The sequence below is a fragment of the Trachemys scripta genome, chromosome 1, assembly GCF_013100865.1.
Source record: "Trachemys scripta elegans isolate TJP31775 chromosome 1, CAS_Tse_1.0, whole genome shotgun sequence".
Taxonomy (NCBI): domain Eukaryota; kingdom Metazoa; phylum Chordata; order Testudines; family Emydidae; genus Trachemys; species Trachemys scripta.
Window position 1 is genome coordinate 118407811 of NC_048298.1, and position 20708 is coordinate 118428518.

The 20708-nt window shown below is 40.6% G+C and overlaps 1 protein-coding gene across 4 annotated transcripts in view; it reads right to left on the bottom strand.

Annotated features, from left to right (window-relative positions):
* Positions 1–20708, bottom strand: part of ITPR2 (inositol 1,4,5-trisphosphate receptor type 2) — a 341154-nt gene that overhangs the window by 24921 nt on the left and 295525 nt on the right. For all 4 annotated transcript variants that reach the window (XM_034782924.1, XM_034782916.1, XM_034782942.1 and 1 more), the window contains exons 49-55: positions 19394–19569; positions 16239–16403; positions 13110–13305; positions 11032–11124; positions 7973–8103; positions 6626–6791; positions 5194–5354 (exon numbers count right to left, since the gene is read on the bottom strand). In XM_034782924.1, coding sequence (XP_034638815.1) covers positions 5194–5354; positions 6626–6791; positions 7973–8103; positions 11032–11124; positions 13110–13305; positions 16239–16403; positions 19394–19569 — 1088 coding nt within the window. The remainder of the gene's footprint in view (positions 1–5193; positions 5355–6625; positions 6792–7972; positions 8104–11031; positions 11125–13109; positions 13306–16238; positions 16404–19393; positions 19570–20708) is intronic.

A 20708-nucleotide genomic window follows, 5' to 3' on the forward strand; every position in this document is an offset into this window, starting at 1 on the left:
CTACAGGCCACCTAACCAAGTGGAAGAGGTGGATGAGGCTTTTTTTAAACAACTAACAAAATCATCCAAAGCCCAAGATTTGGTGGTGATGGGGGACTTCAACTATCCGGATATATGTTGGGAAAATAACACAGCGGGGCACAGACTATCCAACAAATTCTTGGACTGCATTGCAGACAACTTTTTATTTCAGAAGGTTGAAAAAGCTACTAGAGGGGAAGCTGTTCTAGACTTGATTTTAACAAATAGGGAGGAACTCGTTGAGGGAATCAAGACTGAGGGGAAAAACAACTGAGGAGAGTTGTCAGTTTTTCAAAGGGACGCTATTAAGGGCCCAAAAGCAAGCTATTCCACTGGTTAGGAAAGATAGAAAATGTGGCAAAAGACCACCTTGGCTTCACCATGAGATCTTGCATGATCTAAAAAATAAAAAGGAGTCATATAAAAAATGGAAACTAGGACAGATTACAAAGGATAAATATAGGCAAACAATGCAGGGGCAAAATTAGAAAGGCAAAGGCACAAAATGAGCTCAAACTAGCTACAGGAATAACGGGAAACAAGAAGACTTTTTATCAATACATTAGAAGCAAGAGGAAGACCAAAGACAGGGTAGGCCCACTGCTTAGGGAAGAGGGAGAAACAGTATCAGGAAACTTGGAAATGGCAGAGATGCTTAATGACTTCTTTGTTTCAATCTTCACCGAGAAGTCTGAAGGAATGCCTAACATAGTGAATGCTAATAGGAAGGGGGTAGGTTTAGCAGATAAAATTAAAAAAGAACAAGTTAAAAATCACTTAGAAAAGTTAGAGGCCTGCAAGTCACCAGGGCCTGATGAAATGCACCCTAGAATACTCAAGGAGCTAATAGTGGAGGTATCTGAGCCTCTAGCTATTATTTTTGGAAAATCATGGGAGATGGGAGAGATTCCAGAAGACTGGAAAAGGGCAAATATAGTGCCCATCTATAAAAAGGGAAATAAAAACAACCCAGGAAACTACAGACCAGTTAGTTTAACTTCTGTGCCAGGGAAGATAATGGAGCAAGTAATTAAGGAAATCATCTGCAAACACTTGAAAGGTGGTAAGGTGATAGGGAACAGCCAGCATGGATTTGTAAAGAACAAATCATGTCAAACCAATCTGATAGCTTTCTTCGATAGGATAACGAGTCTTGTGGATAAGGGAGAAGCTGTGGATGTGGTATACCTAGACTTTAGTAAGGCATTTGATACGGTCTCGCATGATATTCTTATCGATAAACTAGGCAAATACAATTTAGATGGGACTACTATAAGGTGGGTGCATAACTGGCTGGATAACCGTACTCAGAGAGTTGTTATTAATGGTTCCCAATCCTGCTGGAAAGGCATAATGAGTGGGGTTCCGCAGGGGTCTGTTTTGGGACCGGCTCTGTTCAATATCTTCATTAACGACTTAGATATTGGCATAGAAAGTACGCTTATTAAGTTTGTGGATGATACCAAACTGGGAGGGATTGCAACTGCTTTGGAGGACAGGGTCATAATTCAAAATGATCTGGACAAATTGGAGAAATGGTCTGAGTTAAACAGGATGAAGTTTAACAAAGACAAATGCAAAGTGCTCCACTTAGGAAGAAAAAATCAGTTTCACACAAACAGAATGGGAAGAGACTGTCTAGGAAGGAGTATGGCAGAAAGGGATCTAGGGGTTATAGTGGACCACAAGCTAAATATGAGTCAACAGTGTGATGCTGTTGCAAAAAAAGCAAACATGTTTCTGGGATGTATTAACAGGTGTGTTGTGAGCAAGACACGAGAAGTCATTCTTCCACTCTACTCTGCTCTGGTTAGGCCTCAGCTGGAGTATTGTGTCTAGTTCTGGGCACCACATTTCAAGAAAGATGTGGAGAAATTGGAGAGGGTCCAGAGAAGAGCAACAAGAATGATTAAAGGTCTTGAGAACATGACCTATGAAGGAAGGCTGAAAGAATTGGGTTTGTTTAGTTTGGAAAAGAGAAGACTGAGAGGGGACATGATAGCAGTTTTCAGGTATCTAAAAGGGTATCATAAGGAGGAGGGAGAAAACTTGTTCACCTTAGCCTCTAAGGATAGAACTAGAAGCAATGGGCTTAAACTGCAGCAAGGGAGGTCTAGGTTGGACATTAGGAAAAAGTTCCTAACTGTCAGGATAGTTAAACACTGGAATAAATTGCCTAGGGAGGTTGTGGAATCTCCATCTCTGGAGATATTTAAGAGTAGGTTAGATAAATGTCTATCAGGGATGGTCTAGACAGTATTTGGTCCTGCCATGCGGGCAGGGGACTGGACTCGATGACCTCTCGAGGTCCCTTCCAGTCCTAGAATCTATGAATCCCATCTTTACTTCTAAGTATATACTCAATACTCTAACCAGACCGCACAACAGCTAGTGCACTGGACAACTGACACAGAAGGAAGACAGTCACCACAAAGATTAAGATACATCAATCTCACCAACCAATCATATTTTCTGGTCCAAGCACAGCCAGAAATGTTGTCTATTTCCCCCCAGTGATTGTGCAATACTGATGTTTCCAGTATCCTCTTTCCAGTGCTATTTAAATTAATAAATAATACCGTGCTATTCCATACCTGCTGGGAGGTGGGGGGAGGAAGGCTACTTGAAGCTGAGCTCCATTAACCCTCAGCATTCACTGAATGATACCCCAAAGGTCTGAGTCTTAGAGATCAGTCTGAGGCCCAAAGTATGGAGATGATCTCTCAAAGTTCAGCAGTGTGAGGCCTCAGGGTTTTGGTTCACCCCATTACACAGCTAATAACTATGTTCACATCCCTCTCTCTGTGTTTTACACAGCTACTGAAGCTGTCCAAAAAAATCACCATCTGACTGTCTGTAAATGGACAAATGTGACATGGTCCAGGAGGGTGATGGATCAGCTCCTCAGCACCAACTGAATTAGCTGGATTGGGTGCTCAGCAACTTGATGGTGCAAAACTTCTTCCTCCAGTGCTGCATATCCATTTGAACAGCCCTTGTATTTCCCTCCACAGCGAGCGCTGCTGGAGTGGCTGCCTAGAGCTTGACATTTTAACTAGAACTGGCCAAAAAGTTTCCAAGGGAATTGAATTTCAACGAACACAGAGAGAAATAAATTGCCCTCCCTCCCAACATCTTCGAACCACCTCCAACTTCCTTTCTCTCCTAGATCATGGCCTACTGTTATTGCTCTCTCCCATTGTCAGCAGTATGTAGACACTTGCATGAAGCAGCCTCCTTACACTGAAGTCATGATTGCTTTTAAATACCCCTATGAAAAACAAACAATACTTCCCCATTCAAAAAAAATTCCCCCCAGTAACAAACTCTGACTCCTCCACAAGCTAAGCCATCTGCTTCTCAGCACAGGAGTGGGATTTTCAAACTGATCAATTCAGCACTCGAGGTTAAAGGTAGTTTGATGCCTTTGTTAATATTTTAGAGATGTGAGTCTGGAGCACCTGCCATTAGGGCTAATGTAAAATACATTAGTGCATTGCATGGGAAAAATCCAACTGCTGGCATCAGAGGATTAACATGTACTATGAATATCAATACACACACTGGAATAAATATTAATATACTTAACATACTTCCAAAGTTTAAAAACGAAAAATTGTTGGAGGGGGAGAGAGGAAACTGCACAGGAGAGAACTTTCTAACCTGTAATTTTGTCAGTCCATGATTTTAAATACCAACTTGCACTGGGATAAAGTGGAAACAGATCAAAGAGTAACTTTTAAAGGCTTCTGCCACTATGTTCAAATGGTTTATCCACACAGAGCAGTGCACATAGTTTTACTCTAATTTTCTGTTCTTTCCACCCTATTGGAAAGTGCAGATTCAATATTTCCTTGCAGCATTCATAATCAGAGATTGGGGATGTCTCAGACAATCTGAAATTCCTATGTACATGGCTGCTCTTCTGTCCCTGCCCAATGCATGCTCGTATCATCTCAGGACACCATTACATGTCTCATATTCAACAAGACTCCATTCCAGCAAAGCACATAAGCACCTGCTTAACTTTAAGCTCTTGAGTCAAAGAAACTACTCTCACATTTAAAGTTAAGCAGGTACTTAAGTGATTTGTGGACTAAAATAGCAAGTGAAGTCAGCATGAACAACAACAAAAGATCAGCCAGTCATCAGAAGAAATAAATAAATTAATGGAGATATCCTATCTCCTAGAACTGGAAGGGACCTTGAAAGGTCATTGAGTCCAGCCCCCTGCCTTCACTAGCAGGACCAAGTACTGATTTTTGCCCCAGATCCCTACGTGGCCCCCTCAAGGATTGAACTCACAACTCTGGGTTTAGCAGGCCAATGCTCAAACAACTGAGCTATCCCTCCCCCCTCTAGAGAATGAAAAATGCACACAGGTCCTGGTACACTCTTGCTTACATCCTTTTCTGGGATATAAATATACCAATCCTTGGTCATATTCATAGGTCAGCTTCTGCTACCATAGATCCTAGTGGAAGACGCCAACAGTGGAAATCTGGAAGGGAGAGCTAGGGCTGTGCCAATTTGGCATATCTCCTGAACAGCCGCCTCTGGCGGGGCTGCTCTGGATTCCTGACTATGAGTGAAATCTACTTTCCCCAGTGGAAATCTCCGGAGGGAGGGTGGCCATGGCAACATTGCCATCTCTCCCTCAAATGGCTCCCCCTAGGTTGCCAGGCAGCTGCAGGAATGTAATTCCCTGGGAATCTAAACTGGTGCAAGCCACCGCAAAGGACATCCTCCAGCTTTTCTGATCACCACAGCAGCTCTACTTGGTCTTTTTAATAGTTCAGTGGAGGAGTAGGAGAAAGAGCTACTTTTCAGTGCTGACCCTGTATTCTGTTACTCAGCAGGGGTTATTTTGCTGGACAGCAGCCCAGTGATCCTGGACAAAGGAGCAGTAGCAGATGTTCTGATCCATGCTCTTTGGGCTGGTTTGGCTAATTAGGGGAACCCACAGAGAAGGAGAGCCAATGTAAAGACTGTAGCCTTTATCTTGTTCATTATGATGGAGATTGGGCTTTGCTACAGTCCATCTCAGACATATAAAAATGTCTTTAAAAATAGAGATCAAAGCTTCTCATTGTTAAGGAAAAAAACATCCCTGCTATATCGACAAGGAACATCTTTCAACTGCATAAAGCACAGCTCACGCAAATGACTCACCACAATCATTTGAGCCACGTAACTTTCAGGACCAGTGTATTCGGTTGGGTCTTTCACTTTGACCAGAACGATAAAGTACAAATAATGCCACATGTTGTGTTCTGACTTTATGTGCTCCTCAAATGAAACGGTCTTATTGTCAAACTTGTCTCTCTCAAGTCCTGCAAAAGACACAAAACATAACGTGATCAACATTTATCTTCATTGCCAGTGTAAAAATAAACTCTGAAAAATGTCAGAGAAAGGATGTTAATTTAAAAGCTATAATTATAAGCAGTGACTGCTATGCAAGACCTCCAGCCACTAAAGCATTTCTGACAAAATTATTTCAGCCCCATATTTATTCTTTCATGATATTCCTTCTTAATAACAACAATATAATTAAATATCTTACAGTTTTATAGTGCCTTCTGTCCTGAGGTATAAAGTACTTTACAAGCTTTGGCTCTGATCCTGCAAAAAATAGACTATAGATATGAGCTGTGTAAATTAACATGTAGTATTGCCACATAGGCCCTGATCTTGAATAGATTTATGAACATGCTTAGTTTTAAGCATGTGAATAGCCCTACTGAAGCTTCAGAGGGACTGCTTGTGTGCTTAAATGCATGTAAGTCTTTGCAGGATTGAGGCTCAAGTCATGAGAAAAACTGTTCGTTGTAAACACTTGTGCAATAGATTAAAAACTATGGCTGAGTGTCATGCCCAGGGAGGACAGGGATGCATGGAATTATTTAATCTGTTACAATTTCCCCAATCTGCTCTGCTATGGAGACCTGAGCAGAGATTAAAGCTTCCCTCATGTGAAATCTTCCAGTGGGTATAGGGTCCCTTCTTAGAATGGGGAGGTGTGATTTGCATCTCTCTGCACCAGCAAGGGTGAATCATAATCAGAAAAGTTCTATGTAATGACACCTCTTATTCAATTTATCTGCTCCTGTGTCTCTTCAGAGTCACATCTCCTTATCAAGTGGACAGGCTGTGCTACAATTAACATCCTGGAGCCTGTACTGCTATAGAGTGTGTTGTATTTTTATCTGTTTCGCTATTCGACAACATCAATAGCTGCGCTCCAACTGCAGAGCCTTGATTATTGGTGACGATGCAAACAGTGGGATGAATACAGCTTGACTCTCAGATCCCAAGTGGAACTCACAGAGCCAGTTGTTAGAAAAGTCATCTTTTGACTTGTAAACTGCTGCCAGGAAGGAAGAAATGTACAATCCCACTCTATCGTTTTTACATGTTACTTTTCAAGGGATGACTGCCCTTCAGACTCTCTCTCATTTATAAATTTATTAGAGCATAAGCTTTCGTGGACTACAGACCACTTCTTCTTTTTGCGGATACAGACTAACACGGCTGCTACTCTGAAATCTCTCATTTATGGAGCTTTCCCCACCAAATGCCACTGTAGCTCAATAGCACCCACCACAAATAAAACAGGTTGTCTTTAAGATTTCCTCTTTCTTCTGTTTTTCACTCCTAAGGTCAGCAAATGTATCAATGATAACTCCAAAGATGAGGTTCAGAACAATAATTATGACGATGAAATAAAATAGAAGATCATAAACAACTCGGGCAGCAAACAAGGGCTCCTGAAACAATAAGAAGGTTTCAGTACGATATAAAAATAGCACACAACTAAAATATTAAACCACCAGGTACTTTTTCAGAACATTAGCTACAGTAAAGCAAGGCACAGATGCAGGTCTTAGGCCAAACCCTGAACACCTTACTCATATCAGCAGTCTAACTGAAGCCAAAGGGGTTACTCATATGAGCAGAGTAAGCAGGATTTGGCTTTATATGCTTTTATCCCCTCCTCTTTGGATTTTCTGTAGTTCTCTATTGCTGCCAATGTTCCCTGGTTCCATGTTGCAGTAAGGTTCCTTCTGAGCAAGGCTGGATTGGACTCTTAAGAGAACCATAAGGCCCTCTGCCCATCAAGGCAGACAGGAGGCAGTGACTCCAGTGGACTATGGATCAGGACCTAGATTACTATTATCAACACAAGCAGCTCTTTTCCCCCAAAGCCGAGTGCTCTATCGCTGCATTCTCATCATCCCTCGCTGTTTGGTTAGCAAGAGAACATACTTGTGAACTTAGACCTGAGCTTTGCAGTGCAGAGCACCAACCACGGGGCTGTTATGGTGTCCTTGCACATACTGTGCATTCTGAACTAAAATGTCATTTTGTTGAAGTTATGAATTTTATTTTAAATGTATTGCATTAAAACAAAAGCAAGTCCCCTTTGCTTTTTTAACTTTTGGAAGTTTATTGGTGTATTTGAAAATCTCTTTTGCCTTTGTTAGCAGAGTATGTTGCTTGATATGAGTAAATAATAGGATCTTTTCCAATGCAGATGCTAGACTAAATCTCAGCTAACCATAAACCTGATATACTACAACCGAGAGTCTTGACATATATGTATCAATCAACCCCATTCAAAGGTTTGCATTTGATTCCTACTGTAATGGGAAACTGATCCAATCGGGCAACACTTCTTAGTACTGCTTGGAAAGTTATAATTTGCTCCAGTTCTCCAGAAAGGTAACTAGCACCCGGAGTTCCCTTCTTCATGTAAAATCACTGCATTGAGCTTTTGCTCTTCTCATTGAGCATTCCATCTGGTATGTTAAAGTTACATTTAATAAGTCATCTGCGTGACATTCGCGTAGACTAGATAAAAATATTTCCTATATCCTGTAAAAGTTGATTTCAGAGCTCACGAGGCACATGAGAAAATATACTTGCATTCTGTTAGACAAATGCTTACATCTTTGGAAGGCTTTCTTAGCACATCCCCCACACCACCACCATTTCTCAGGCCTTGGTTTAATACTGTAACGATACACATTAGCAGAGTGTCACAGGTCCTCTCAATTCCATTCTCCTTTTCTTCCTCACCTACAACCACAACAAAGAAAGGCTTGTAAACCAAAGCATCAACTGATCACTCCCAACACAGCAATAGACACTCTGTTTATTAGAAAAAGTGGCTGCTACAGTAATTTGCCTTTCATCATTCTACATCTGTAATTATTTATCATCCCTATCAATTTTGAAGCCACAACATTATAGCTTTTTTGACAGCAATACACTTAACCTGACAGAGAGGTGGTGAGAATCCTTATTTGTTCTCCCACAGGTAACCCAGCTAATAGCCCAAGTCTGCAAGCTTTATTCATGAGAATACTCTTTACTCATGCGAGTACTCCCACTGGCTTCAATGGACCCCTAAGTGCATAGCTGACACAGAGAGAAGTGATGTATGGGAATTAGAGGTACATTCAAAAGTTTGTCTCTTGTGAAATCATTCCCCTACATACGCTCGTATAAACCAAGTCATGCTATCATTTCCAGCTATTAAACAGCGGCTGGCTTATGCGTGACTCATTCTAGCAGTGATTGGGGTTAGGGCAAAGAACTAAGAGCATGCCTACTGAAGTAAATGAAAGGCCCCCACTGACCTCAAAGTATTGGATTGGGCAATATAGGCCTGGAAATCTGGGTTCTATTCCTATGTATGCCACAGAATTGCTGAGTCATTGCAGCCAGGCTACATAGAAGTAGGTTGGGCCTTATGCATGAGAGTGCGCAGCAGGGGGGCTGCATTGTCATAGGAATCCTGACCAACAGCCAGAATTCCTCCCGAGACTCCCATGTTGCAGAGGCAGTATGATCAGCTTTCAAAGAGGACAGTGTGCTGTGGTGACTGGTGCAGTGGGAGTAGAATCATGGCTGGCCTTTCTCCTGCCCCTACTCTTCCCTCTCTCTTTGGGATGCACTTGCTCATGCTGTGTGCCTGCCTTGCATAAGGTCAGCATTTCTCCCATGTGCTGATTTTTAGTGAGGGGATTTCAGAAATAACACAATTTAATAAATGTCAATTTTCCGCTTCCCTGGTTCACTGAAATGGTATACATAAGAAATTATTGTGAAGGCGCCACACTCTGGGCTCTGAGATATCTTTGATTGACTGAAAACCCTTTGTTCAGTAAACCAAAATTCACATTACGGATAATGCCTTATATCAATATTGATTTAAATAAAGGTTAGCAGAAAGAAAGGCAAAGCAATGGATGGTAAGTCCTTGAACCCAAAGACCTATGCCACTAATACACTATCGATATAGATATTTGTCAATCTTCCCTCCTAGAGTGTAATAATAATACACTACCAGATGTGATTATAATAATAATAATAATATCAGAGAAGTGGTAGGTAAGGTCCTATGGGAATTAAAACTAAGGGAAAAAGGAGTTCAGGAGAGCTGGCACTCTCAAAGGGACAATATTAAAGGCAAAGCAGCAAGCTATCCCAATATGAAGGAAAGATAGGAAGAACAGTAAGAGGCCAATATGGCTCCATCAGAAGCTCTTTAATGACCTGAAGATTAAAAAGGAATCCTACAGAAAGTGGAAACATGGATAGGTTGCTAAGGATGAGTAGAAAAGAACAGCACAAGCAGGTAGGCAGAAAATCAAAGGCTAAGGCACAAAATGGGTCACATCTAGCCAGGAACATCAGCCAATAGAAAGAGGATCTATAATACAGTAGGAGCAAGAGAGACAAAGGAAAGTGCAGGTCCACTTCTTAATGGGGAAGGAGAACTAATAACAGACATCAAGAAGGCGGAGGTGTTTAATGCTTATTTTGCTTCAGTCTTCACTAAAAAGGTTAATGGTGACTATTGCTTAACACAATGAATATTAACAGCAAGGGGGAATGAACGCAAGCCAGAATAGGGAAGAAAAGGTTTGAGTTAGATATACGCAAGTGAGCAGGGCCTGGTGAAATTCATCATGGATATTTAAGGAATTAGCTGAAGCAATCTTGGAACCATTAGCAATCATCTTCAGGAACACATGGGCCGTGGGGTGAGGTCCCCAAGAACTGGAGAAGGGTAAACATAGTACCTTTAAAAAGTACCAAAGTATCTTTAAAAAGGAGGAACAAGGAGGACCTGGGGAATAACAGACTCACCCAGCCAAACTTTGATACCTGGAAAGATATTGGAACAAATTAAATAATTTGTAAGCACCTAGTTATAGCCAACTTAACGTCCTCCTTTGACAGGGTTACTGTCCTTATGAATAGGGGGGAAGCAGTAGACTTAATATATCTTGATTTTTAGTAAGGCTTTTGACAAATCTTACATGACATTCTCATAAGCAAACTAGTTCACTATTTCCCCTATATAGTTAGTTTCCTCAGTTGTTTTTCTCTCTCAGTAACAGGAGAGAGAAAAACATACTTACTAACAGTCACTTAGTGCACATTAGTAGTGGAGGGCTATAGTACGTGAAACTACTTTTAAAGGTTTTTTTTTTTTTTAATTGACTAGATTTCATGCTGACAATGTCCCTTTAACTTAGCTTTTCAAGCTAAATTGCATCTGAGATGAGGACGGCAGACAAAGTGTATCCAGACATTCAGTGGCATATGCTGCGTTACTAAGATCAACTTATGAGATCCTAAACTGGAGAGAACAGCTGTTTTCTCACTAAAGGTAAGGATAAAGCTGATCAGCTCCTGGCTTTTGTGATCCATGAACTCAGCTAGAAGGCAGATATTTGTACACATCAGTATTAAGATTCAAAATTTGATTTTGATAACAAATAAATGTCTGTGTATTTGGAAATTAGGTGTGGGAAGCACTCACACTCTAGGCAAGTTGCCCGCACAGCTCTCAGTGTAGAAAAATGTGGCCACTTCTGACTTCGAATAACGATAGTCAATTTTCCTGACAAGAAAAACCTCTCCTGTGTAGTAGTAACTTACAGACACTTCTACTTTAAATATATCACCATTTGGGGTGGCTTTTGTACTAACCTGGGTTGGTAATAGGTAGGGCAGTAGAGCAATTTTCTTTTGCACATGTTTCCATCATGGACGTTAGAGTTGTGGTAGGAACTTCACCAATACCTGACAAAATGAAAAGCAGGATATTGATCAAGAGGCATATGCTGTAAAGTACATCTATTAGACATACCAAGCACATTGACACAAAGTTTAAAATCACAAATCTCTTGAAATGAATTCTTGATTTATTAAAAAAAAAATCAAGAAGAACAAATTAGATCACGGCAGAAAGAAAGCATTCAGCATGAACAGCTCAGAACTATGTCAAGGAAGAATTACACACTATTTTACAGTTACAGTACATCACAGCTATTCCACCATTACATTTCTGTAAATTAATGAATCTACATCAAATGCTGCTACTTCTAGTTGGAACAAAATGTATTCAAACAATGGTCAGATATGAAAATAATGTCAATTTTAAAAACATTAGATAAATTATTCACAAAGGCTGACAAGCAGGACACCGAGCTGATATTCAGTCTTCATTAATCTAGAATATTTAGGAGTTTTCAAGGATAAAAACAGAGTTTGGTACTCATTTGTAAATATGTATGGGTTTGAGTAAAACACTAATTTAACATTCCCAAAGTGGGTAAATGTGTACATCAGCTTGATTTCATCAAACACCAATTTCACCCTGTGCATTGCAGACAATTTACAGCATTTCAAATCAGTGTTGCAAAAAGTTTAAGGAGCAAAAATGATGGCAAAAATCATTCACTCCAAATAATAGTCCAAAGTATAGTAGGCTGTTTAAGCAGTGAAAATGGATTCATTCTGACTTCTTCTCATCTGAGAAGTGTTAAGCTAACATTTTAAATGAATTTTTGCTGTACAATATTCTGCTAACCTGACATCTTCTAATGCCATCCATATATTTTCTTGACTAGATTCTCACGTATGAATGCTAACAAGAACATAACAAGCCACACAAAATCTCCAGAGAACCCAACAAGGGGAACACAGAAACATAGGGATTGCCACCCTGCAGCAGACCAGTGGTTCATTAGAGTCAGGTATCTTGTCTCCAACAGTGGTCACAGGAACTTTCTGAAATTAAATTTCAAGTTCTTGATCTCAGCCTGGAAGGTTTTTTTGTTTTTGTTTTTAAAGTTACATACAAACCAATTCAACCTTTTCAAGTGATCCAAATATGGAAAACAAGGTGTAGTTAAGAAATGTCAGATAGCTCCAAAATGGCTTTATCAATACTTCTCCCTTGGTATGCTCAGGATCCTGAATGAGCTTTGCCTTATTTCAAAACTAAATGTATTCAAATAACTTTAAAAAGTACCAAAGTTATGAATGTTTGGATAGTGTACAGAGCATGTGCAGTATTGACTAGATACTGCTAGGTGCCAAGTGCCTTTTGTTCGGTATAAGGTGCTCAGCGCATTCAAAGATCAGCCCCTAAAGGAATTAATCACAAGCCCATATTGTTTGGTCTAAGGGTAAAATTTTGACTCCATGATTTTACTAGGGCCAGGATTTTACCCTTAAAGTCTGTGTATAGAACTTGCAGTGTATTTAACAGAAGTTCTATGAAAGTTCCATACATGCGGTGTAAATTTAATAAATTTCCACCTGGATTTAAAAAAAAATAAAAAAATCAGTCATACAATTTTAACAGATTTAGTAGACGTATACATCAGCATAGGGCACCATGCATAAAACAATACATTCCATGTACAAGATGCATTAAAAAGCTATATTTAACTTGCTATGACTTACTCTTCTCAAACAATAGTGAAGTGTGTAATGTTTCGTTAAAATTCCAACGTGAATTGGAATGGGAACAAAGTAAATGAATTAACTTGTGTGATTTTTTTAGTAATATTTCAAAAGATAAGCCTAGGTCCGAAACAAACCTATGGAGAAAAATTTTACCTACTAGAATTAATCTATTAACGAGCCCTATGACACTGATTCTGTTCCTGTTGGAATCAATGGAAAAACCCTTGGATTGACTTTAAAGGCAGCAGAATTATCCTCATAGAAATGCTAAATTTCAGCAGGACGATGATAATTTGAGGTAAAAGCAATACCTGCAATAGGTGTTCTGTTTTTTAATCGGTCCACCTCCATGATGAAGTCATCTTTCAAGAACAGGAACCCAACGATGGAGAAGAGGTAGACCAGGATGAGAGCTAGCACTGCAGTAAGGATAATGGAGCGGCCATTTCGGGTAACACTTTTTATGACATTGAGCAAAGTCTCCTCTCTGTACACCAAATCGAACAGCTAGAAAAAATATAATACAGTATATCTGAATAAAGATGACAATATGCAAATGCTAGTTGGGAACACCGCCTCAACTCAGGAAATACACCTAGGCCAAATCCTGACTTCAGATACGTGCACATACAATTCCCACTGATATCAGTGGGCAGAGGGCAGAATTTGGCACATGATAAACTTTATTAACACACATTATTGTACAACCAACTTAAGAGGAATACTATACATAAGATATGGGCTGATCCAGACTTCGGTAACATTCAGAAAGAGGATCCAAACTTAGTAGTTTCCCCCCATATGTATAATGGGCTAGACCAAAATCCCAGATCCCAATGTCCTCACGGTATGCAGAAGAGTGCAGATCTAGAATTAAAATTTTGCATTTTGGGCCCATCTACAGTTAAGCCCCCGATTCTGCAAACATGCATGTGAATAACCTAAAGTCCATTGAGCTGACGGGGCTCCTTTGGTATTTAAAGTTCCACATGTGTCAGCAGGCTGTACTTTGTTATGAAAAAGTAAAATTAATTTTACTGTTTTGTATAACCCTTGTAAAATTCGTATTATTTGTGTAGCATAACCTGTGTTGCTAAGATTTAACTTTAAGGGGAATATACATAAAGATAACATTTTTTCAATGTCAAGTTCCTAAACATAACAATTAACAGTGATTAATTCATTTCAAGAAACTATAGCTTTTTTCTTTTATAATTCTGGTTTGTATTAGTGTTCTATAATTCTTTGGGTCTTATCTTCAATATATGTATTTCAACTCCAAAATACACAGATTACATAGAATGATTTATCAGAATTGTCCATAGTAGACAGTATTAGTCATAATTCATGAGATCTAAAATCCACATCCTTGAGAGGATTAATAAGTGAGCAAAAAAAGGGGAGAAAAACCATCATTCATGCCATAATATACAAAGCCTAAAATTAGGAACAAAAATAAGTTTTGAGTAATTCCACTACCAAGTGAATATATGTGTAAGTAACTAGGGAATGTTTACAATTATACCATGAATGAATCATGGACGTTTGTCATTCAAAACCAGTAAAAACTTAGTCATATCAGTATTTCTTAAAACTTTTTCACAGTGAGGTCTATATTTTAGGACTGAGATCCTTCCATGGACAACCTCCCCTCCTGATAGACTGTTCCTGATTCCACACCACCTCTGTGGCAGCTACTGTAATCCATATTACAACATAGTGACATCAGGACAATATTACAAAGGCAAAATTAAAATAAAAATTCTCTTTAACCTCTTGTGTATAGGGGGTCAGTTACAGTCTCCATTTTGTCTCCCTGCTGTTTGTTAATTCTCCCTGGATGTAGGATTTTACACTATTGGAACAGAACCCGCTTTCATGTCTTGTAACCCCCCTCTGTTCTAAATCAATACAGGTCACTTGGACACTTGGTTGTATCATCTGGGGTGTTTGCTATGCTTATAATTTTGGTGTTACTTAAAAGTTTGATCACAGTTGAATTTATACCAAATAAAGACCCTGTAAGACAGATCTTTACAAATAGACTTTACTGCCTGTTTTATGCCCCCCAAATGCAAAGCTTACATTTCACACTTCTTTTGGTTAAAAAAAAAATCTCCAATATTAAAACTAACTGCTGGTTTGGTGAATCTCTCTCAGTTACACAGTGTTTAGTGGTCTCTTACACTGAGAATGTGAGTACTCACCAGCATGAGTGAGTTACAGGTGGGATGGGTGGGGACTTTCAATGGGACATATACTTTTTAGTCACTTGGGTACTTTTAAAAATCCCACCCTATATAACAAATAATAGACTCTTCAGGAATACATTTTTAAAGCCAGGCCTTATATATTGCTTCAGGAACAAGAGTCACATTAATTTTAAAGCAGCTAAAATCCTGGCCCTAATGAAGTCCATAGAAGTTTTGCAATTGACTTACTGGGGCCAAGATTTCATCCGGAGAGTCTGTACCACATCTTGAAAATTTACACCACTGAGCCTACTTATGTCCTCACATATTAGCACAACTCCTGTTAATGTTAGTGACAATAGGACGGATATATGTAAGCACAGAACTAGATTTTGAAAATTTGATTTCAATAGGGGTTTTAGTAGAGCAAGGATTGAAGCCCTTTAGCACTGAAAGCAGGATCTATATGAAACTCTGTAATTACTGGACATAGACTTGATTGTTCAGGAAACTGAGAAAAATGTAAAACTGAGTATAATGAAAGGTGAAAGCCATTGAAATGTACCGGGGTTTATGAAATCTGTCCAAAAGGTTTACACACTACAGAATAAAATGGAAGTGATTAAAAACTACTTAAGACCATCAAAAAGGGCTTTTATTAATGCTCTTCGGCTTGAAGAGTTGAGTTTCAAGATCATATTTTGTATGGAATTACTTTCAGTACACCAGTATTGTATTATGAAAGGAATTCCACCTGTGTCAGTAGAATTGAAGAAAATGAAGGAAACATATTTAAAATGTCTTCGGGCTACATGTCAGAAGCATCCAATCTCTCACCAACTGCAAAACAGTCCCATCAATTTATTAAAATAATTAATTACATTTATGCCCTACTGACTAAGGAGAGCCCATTGTGGTAGGCACTGTAGTAGACAGTTCCTGTCCTGTCCTAGACAAGACAAACAGAGGGTAGTGGAAAGGATACAGCATACAAAACGTAGAGTTGGGGAGGGATGGGGGCAAAAAGAAGGCTGTTTGATGATTTTCTGGAATGAAATGTGTAGACCTCTGTAACACAGGCAATAAGTCCTAACAAAAACAGTAGCTTCTAACGGGCAGCCACATAACGGTATGCTAAAAATACCCATGATTTGGCATGATTGTCAGGAAGAAATCAAAGACAGCTGCACGGGTAATGGTATTTTCTATTTTTGCAAGGTCTCCCGCTCCCCGGCGGCACATACTCACCAGGAAACTATAGAAGAATTCATGCACACAGAGGCCCAGCATGCAGACCAGGACGTACGCTACGTGGTAGAGAAAGGCCATGTCCATAACGACGGCTCTGTAGCCTCGAGTGAATGTGCCACGGTTTCCAACAAAGCTCACCAGAAATACTATTTTGTTACAAAGCTGGGGGGAGATCACAAGGCTAGGTTTACTACATCAGAACAATATTATCGTCATCGATTCATATTGTGATAGCGCCTCAGAGCCCCAGTCATGGACCAGGACGCCAGGTGCTGTACGAAGAGATTAAAAGGACATTCCCTGCTCCCAAAGAGCTCACAGACGAAGCGTAAGACAAGAGACGACAGGTGCAGATGGCCAGACTTCACTAGCAGTTTGCAGAGCTGTTTTGCACAAAAGCCCTTGTCTTGCCCTTCCACTTCATTCTAAATATGCACATGGACACTATGTAATGTCATACAAGGCACACACAATACACTGAACAACATTACTCTGCAGCAGCCACCATTAGGAGTTTTTTCACATTGACTGGGTGTGACGAAGTGGGACTGTTCTTAATGTTTTCTCTGAATACTGTGTGGGTGCCCCAGTTTCCCCTATGCAGTTCTTAAGTATCCAGGTGGTGGGAGAAGGGGGTGTGATTGTTGCAGAGCCCTAGAGGGCAGATGTGATTCTGTCTGGACAGAAAATGGCCGACACTCTGTCTCCTGACAACTAATGACCTGGGCCCCTCCTCTATAAAGGTGCCAGCTGAAGGTGTTGGAGAACAAAGGGATCAGGTGACCTCCTGGCCCGGGTAAGGGACAAAGCCCAGAGGAGGAGGGGCTGGAGGGTGAGTCAGTTTGGGGCTGGCTGAGGACATGGAGTGAAGTGCAGACTTGGTTGTCTGGCTGACTGCCCCCCAAAATGGACTTGGAGGAGGGGTCCTGTTCTCTGTACCTACAAGCTCTATTTTAGACTGTGTTCCTGTCATCTAATAAACCTCTGTTTTACTGGCTGGCTAAGAATCACTTCTGACTGCGAAGTTGGGGTGCCAGACCCTCTGGCTTCCCGAGGACCCTCCTGGGCAGACTCGCTGTGGGAAGTGCACGGAGGGGCAGAGGATGCTGAATGCTCCAAAGGTCAGACCCAGGAGGAAGGAAGCCATGTGAGCTTCTTGCCCTGAAGACAGTCTGCTCACAGAGAGGAGACTTCCCCAGAGTCCTGACTGGCTTCATAGGGAGCAGTTCCAGAGCATCGCCTTGGGACTCCGTGACACTGGGCACCTAAATAGTGTTACTAAAGCTGTTCTCTATATTTAATATATAGAATACTTAAGGGGTGCTGCAAAATCAGAGGTAACCCTCTTTAGGTGCAAAGGCAGGCGAACTGTCATTCACATTATATATATCACTGTATCAGTCATGTGTAGCATACACATGCTTGCACATTAGGTAAGAAAACAAAGCCATAGAATGGAGATTACTTTCCATATAGATTAAGTGACTTTATTTTGATAGCCTCAAGCCTAGTCCTGTCCCATTAAAGTAAATAGCAAATCTCCCATTGATTTCAGTGGGTACAAGATCAGGTCCTATAGCGTACATTCAAATTAAAAATACTGCATCTTAGCACTGCATACAATGCCAAAAGTTTTAGACAGCATGGGCCAGAACTGGATCTCAGTTATAAAGCATATATCAGGAATAACTCCATTAAAGTCAATGGAGTTGTTCCAGATTTAAGGACGCACAGCTGGTCTGCTGTTTACTATGGAATTCTTGGTTCTGTTCTTTCCCCTCCAAAATTTGTTTTTAGAGTATACAGCCACAGGTGCCAACTCCATGGGTGCTCAGCACCCACCGGTGGGTCCTGCCAATCAGTTCCTCCCTTCCTCGCCTGCAGAGGATCAGCTGTTCAGAGGCAGGCAGGAGGCGCTGGGGGGGGGGGGGGGGGGGGGGGGGCGGGGGGGGGGCCGAAAGGGGGGGGGCAGGGGGGGGGGGGGAAGAGAGGGGGGGGGGGCAGGACCTTGGGGAAAGGGATTGAGTGGGGGCAGAGCCTGGGGCACAGTGGTGGGGTCGAGCACCCCCCGGGAATCAGAAAGTCGGCGCCTCTGTGTACGGTGATATTCCTTTTAAAACTTTTCGGTTATCTTTGTAGTTAAATGTTATATCAGTATTTGCTCAATTTCTTAGGTATTCCTTTCACTAATTACAGGGAAGTTAGGGTTTAATGCAAATACCACATCATTTGCATTATCTACTTGAAAAGGCCAAATAGTAAAGTTTTTAAAGACAACCACTGTATGCATCTTGATATTGTCCCTTGAAAGTTAAACAGAATTAGGGTTTGGGAAATGTTTTGATTACAGTGAAATACTGAATTTTTAATAGCATTCCTGCCCTTTTCTTTTATTCCGCTGGCTCAGCTTAAGAAGCTGATCGTCCCTCTTAGCTGCATGCCTCTAACAACTTGCCATTTTTGGTCTTTGTACTTTCAATACCTGTCTGATGTAACAGTATATATATGAAGTATATCTATACAATAATCAGTTCCCTGGGGTCATGGCAAAAATGTACTTAGTTACTATGTGATATATTTCTATGTCATTGGTAGGTTGCTAGGGCTTCTTTCATGTCATAAAACATTAAAAAACAATTAGAGCAGGAAATCTTTTCAAAGAATTTGGAACTGAACCAGCGCTCCCGAAATGCCACCATGAAATGAACAATAGGACTGTAATCCACATTTGGTGGCTGTGGGACTGTCTTTTTTTTTTTGCAACTCAATTTTTAGTTACAATACGCTTTACAAAATTATTCAATCAAACTTCTGAACTATAATGTTAGAGCTACAGGGCCAGATTCTTCACTGCACCTGAGCTTTGGTCAGGTATGTTGGGGCGGGCAGGCGGGCTGGGGGGAAAGGCAAGTGAGACTGCCAGGGGACTAGTTGCAGCTACCCCAGCTCTGATGTAACATAAAGCTGCTGTGATTCAACAGAAACTTAAACAGATACTTATTAGAACTATCATAAACCCAGTCGTGCTAAAGGTGTGTGCAAAAGCAGATGTGAAACAGTACACAGATCTCAGACTATGCTTTTTAAAAGTGTGGCCCTTAATATTCCTGTTTCTATGGAAATGGAAATTATGCTAGTTTTAAAGTACTTACATTAGCAGCACCGAGAAGTATCAACGTAGGCCCAAGCCCTATTGTATATATAGACCTGAGAATTACAGACACTAAAAAGGGTCGGATACCAACAGGCTTGGAGAAGAAAAACAACATAGCTGTACAGACTGCCACTGCTATCCAAAGGAGGACTGAAAACAATGGAGGAAGCGTGCCTGGAGAGGGAAGAAAGGGAAACGTTAACCCTTTTGGAAAATCAGTTATGTGTCAAGAAACAAATCCGAGCAAAGCTTGGTTCCTTGGCCAGTTTACCTACCAAGGTGAATGAATCATGCTACATAATTTCTGACCATAACTTCGCATGATCATAGTGGGAAATACTGTTAACATATTAGGGTTAATTTCACAGAGCTCCAATAAGGGTAGGTAATAAAATCTTTATTAAATCTGTGGATTGCTCGGAAGAGACAACTTGCCAGTCTGTTGTAGTGATCTGCCAATCAGTTCTCTTTTGCAAAGCTCATTGGGGCACCTTAGCTCTAGTGTAATGATTGTACAAATACAGAAATATCCTATTATGTCCTACCATGAAACAGTATAGTCAAATATTTGGACTGTGTCAATATACTACACTTACTTTTCACATTATCAAGTGCACAGCCAGCATGGGTGAGGCGAAATGATGGCGGCTGGGAAATGCGAAGAGGGCAGTTAAAATAGACTCAGAATAGAAACAATGGCAACCGCTCCAGGGCTAAGTAATATCACTGGGATTAGGAAAAAAAGGAGAGACAGTCCCTGGTCTCCAAATTCAGAGTGCATCCAAACTTTCTCCAGACTATAGGGTGTTTATATGCTGGCAATTGGTTCAAGTCGAGCTCTGTAAATTAATTTTGCTACTAACTAGAATGGGAAACTTTAACAAACCTGGAATATACCTTTAAACTGGACATGAGGTCTTCATTAAAAGATAGGTCTAAAGCCCTCAATATTTCTTTAAAAAGTCATTCCCCCCCCCTCGTTTCAGGTCAATCAATTTAATTTAACAGGACTTGCACTGGTAACAACACGTGCAGACATGCACAGTTGAGGCAAGAAGCCGTTGTCTGAAGAGCAGTTTCACTTATATCATATGATGCTGGAATTGCAGAAGTAAATTAAAAGAACATTCTTAGGCTGATTAGATCAACCCGAGCACCTCAGACACATGGCTATGGGCTGATTTACTCAAGGAGAAAGGGGGGAGGGGGAATGAAATAAACCCTGGCTCTAGAGTTACTTTTCTTTGGAGGGGGAGGAGGGAGAAAGGAGTCTGTCTGTCTCACGACTATTCCTGCTTGGCCACACCCATGTT